The sequence below is a fragment of the Cystoisospora suis genome, assembly GCF_002600585.1.
Source record: "Cystoisospora suis strain Wien I chromosome Unknown contig_5097, whole genome shotgun sequence".
Lineage (NCBI taxonomy): Eukaryota > Apicomplexa > Conoidasida > Eucoccidiorida > Sarcocystidae > Cystoisospora > Cystoisospora suis.
In genome coordinates this window covers 1-3,061 of record NW_027157889.1, presented here as the reverse complement: position 1 = coordinate 3,061, position 3,061 = coordinate 1, and the positions used below count along the sequence as shown (strand labels likewise).

The following is a 3,061-nucleotide window of genomic DNA, read 5'->3' as shown; positions in this document are numbered from 1 at the left end:
CGTCTCACGAAGCTGTCGAGAAGAAAAGCAAAGAAAGGGACATTGAGAGAGAGAGAGAGAAAGAAAGAAAGAGAGAAAGAAAACTCAACGACCATACAGCAGTCACCCCACCTCCTATAGAAAGCTTTTAAGACAGAAGTCCATCACTTAACAGACACAGCTGCAAGTGCAGGTGAGAAACACGCCCTACTCTCCATGTGAAAAGCTGCTCTACAACTCTACTCACTTTTCACAGAGTAAAAAAGAAAGAAAGAAAGAAAGAGAAAAAGAAGACTGGGGGGGATGAGGTGTCTTCATCCTTCATGTATGAGAAGGAAAGATCAGATAGATTGAGCCAAACTGAAGAGTGCATGCAGTTGAAGTGTATATACAAACATGTACTCTTCGGCATCTATTCGCTATTCACAGTCCAGTGGATATCTTTCTTTCTTTTCAGCACACGGATCAACATCTCTACAGGAGGACAGTAAGATCTGTCTATAGGTATGCGTAAGGATGACTTCATGCGATCGTGCTTGTTTCTTCTTGCTTTTCTTTCTTTCTCTCTGAGTGTCTGTCTCTTCAAAGAACAGCTCTCTGCGTAGAGGTACTTACGGACAAGTAGCTCTGTCTCTCTGTCTGTCTATACATACAAGCGTAGATACAGATGTCTATGAATGAATGCTCTATCTTCACACGTAAAAGAAAAGAAGATGATACACTGGAGTATGATACTCTATCAATACTATTGTCGATATAGATAGATATATAGATAGATACATAGATTCAAGATAGATAGAAGGATAGATTAAAGATAAATAGACAGATAGATTAAAGATAGATATATAGATAAATAGATTAAAGATAGAGAGACATATGACAAAGATACCAACGATCTCAAATGTACATCATACACTTTCTTTCTCTTTCTTTCTTTCTTTCTTTCTCTTTCTTTCTTTTTCTGACTCTTTGTCTCTTTTTCATATAAGTCCAGGTGTGGTATATTCTGAGATGGAATCGAGAGAGCGACAGGCGTCTTCGGTTCTTTATCGACGTTTGATTGAACTTCTCTATCCCGATGGTAGTGGCTATAGATATGAAACAGGAGGCATCATGGAACAGATCAGAAGAACTAGCAATGATCGAGTCAGAGAGTAAGAAGACAGACAAATCCCGACAGAAGGAAAGAAAAAGAATGAGAAAAGAGGAAGGAAAGAAATGTGTTAGGGCGGAAGTAACGTCTTCTCGGGGTGCGTGGCTGGCGGGACTTTAGCTCATTTATACAGAAGAAGAAGTCTTCAAATGCTTCTCAATATCTGGCTTTATCAAATGAACTGAGAGGGGTGCATGCAAGGCAATTCAAGTGTCTAGAGAGATCTATGAAGGAGTGAGAGATAGATGATGGATAGCTGTGGAAAACCGTGAGAAGGAGGTAAATGAATATGTGCGTTCAGAGAAGTCAAGTCTACATGGGGGTGCACATATGTATGGATCTCTATAGATCAATTTCGGCTTGTTACGAGGGACAGCGAGTTCTTTCCTTCTGTTTGATCTATTTATCTATTTGTCTATTGGTATTCCTGTAAGTGTCTCTCTTCATTACCAAGCACTCTAGCGTCGTCTTGACACATATATATGTATATCTATGAACCCACTTCTTCATTCATACACTTGAAGAGATTCTACCCTAGGTAAGAAGGCGTGAACGGATCCTTCCTTGTTTCTTTCTCCCTTTCTCTATGACATGCGATGTCTCTTGCTTTCTGTGTCTCTCGTGTCTCCTTTCTTCGTAGATATCATCGTCATTTCTATAAGTGGGACAATCTTTCTCTCATCTTCACAGGTGTGTTTGACGTGCCGCTTCTTCTCCATACAGTAAGATCTTCTATCACGACCATCGAAAACATCCGAAAGAACGCCAGTATGAACTCCTCTTCTTCTTCTCCTTATCCTCCTTCTTCTCCGTCTCCTCTCGATGATCTTATCTCGAAAGCTGTCGGAGTGCCAGAGCATGCAGATCGCCCTCTCAACTTCTCAGGGCCTCGGCCATGGAGCGACCCCCAAAACTTCGCCCTTCCTTCTTCTTCTTCTTCTGCAGTAAAGTTTGATCGAGTGTATTTCCCATCAGACGATGAAGAGACAGGGCGTGTGGCCTTAGGATGGAGAGGGCCTCCTTGGCGTGAGCTGGAGACAAGAGAAGCCGTGGATATCCTAGGAAGTTACCTCACAGAGGGGAATCTCGCTGTTTTACAGAGAGAGCTAGTCCAGTGCGAGAATCCTCTCTGTGCTAATGTCGACTTCTCTTCAGAGGGATTCAAATCGACGTGCTTCTTCATAGAAGGAATCGACGTCAAGTTAGAGAAGAAAAAGAAGGAGAAGAGCCTGACGAATACAGCTACGGAGAAGGATCAGAAGGAAAGAAAGGAGGATGATCGACAAGGAGAAAAGGGAGAAGATGTAGATGGAGGAGAACTAGATGGGAAGAAAGACAATGAGACGAAGCAGAAGAAAGAAGAGAAAGAGAGATTAGAGGGATCTGAGAAGCAAGACAAGGGCGAAGGACATGCAATGAAGAAACAGAAGAGAGAAAATGAAAACGTTTTGTCAGAAGAGAAAGAAGAAGAAGAAAAGGGTGAGAATGCCTCGACAGAAGTCGATGGGGATGAAGAAAGAGAGAGAGGGAGCGAAGATGGGGGAGAAGAAGAAGAAGCGACCCAGCTTGAAGATGTAGGAAAGGCGATTCGGTCTCTAATTGAGACGGAAGCGAAGAAACCTTTAGATTTATCAAGGATACATATGCTTCTTAGGAGAGAACTCCTTCAATTCTATCGAGCTTTAGAAACAAATCCACATGATACAAGTAAGATTGAAATACATGCATGCATGCGTCGCTCTTCTTCTCAATCCCCCCATTACTACACATGATACAAACATACTCATGTCCTTATGTGTATATGCTGTACAGATGTAGTCATAGGTATCTATAGGTATGTATATATACTCGATAGATGGAGATTCAGACATATATAGCTACATCATATTTCTGTATATATAAATGTATGTGTATATGTACGTATATATA

At 41.4% G+C, this 3,061-nt stretch overlaps 1 protein-coding gene across 1 annotated transcript; it reads left to right on the top strand.

The window, feature by feature from the left end:
- Window positions 1-118: 118 nt before the first annotated feature.
- Window positions 119-2,838, top strand: CSUI_008847 (peptidase m16 inactive domain-containing protein; the record flags this gene model as incomplete). The annotated part of the gene is made up of 3 exons (XM_068068969.1): window positions 119-172; window positions 974-1,133; window positions 1,773-2,838. Coding segments are annotated over exons 2-3 (1,209 nt in total), but the record flags the coding sequence as incomplete, so codon positions are not given.
- Window positions 2,839-3,061: the final 223 nt, after the last annotated feature.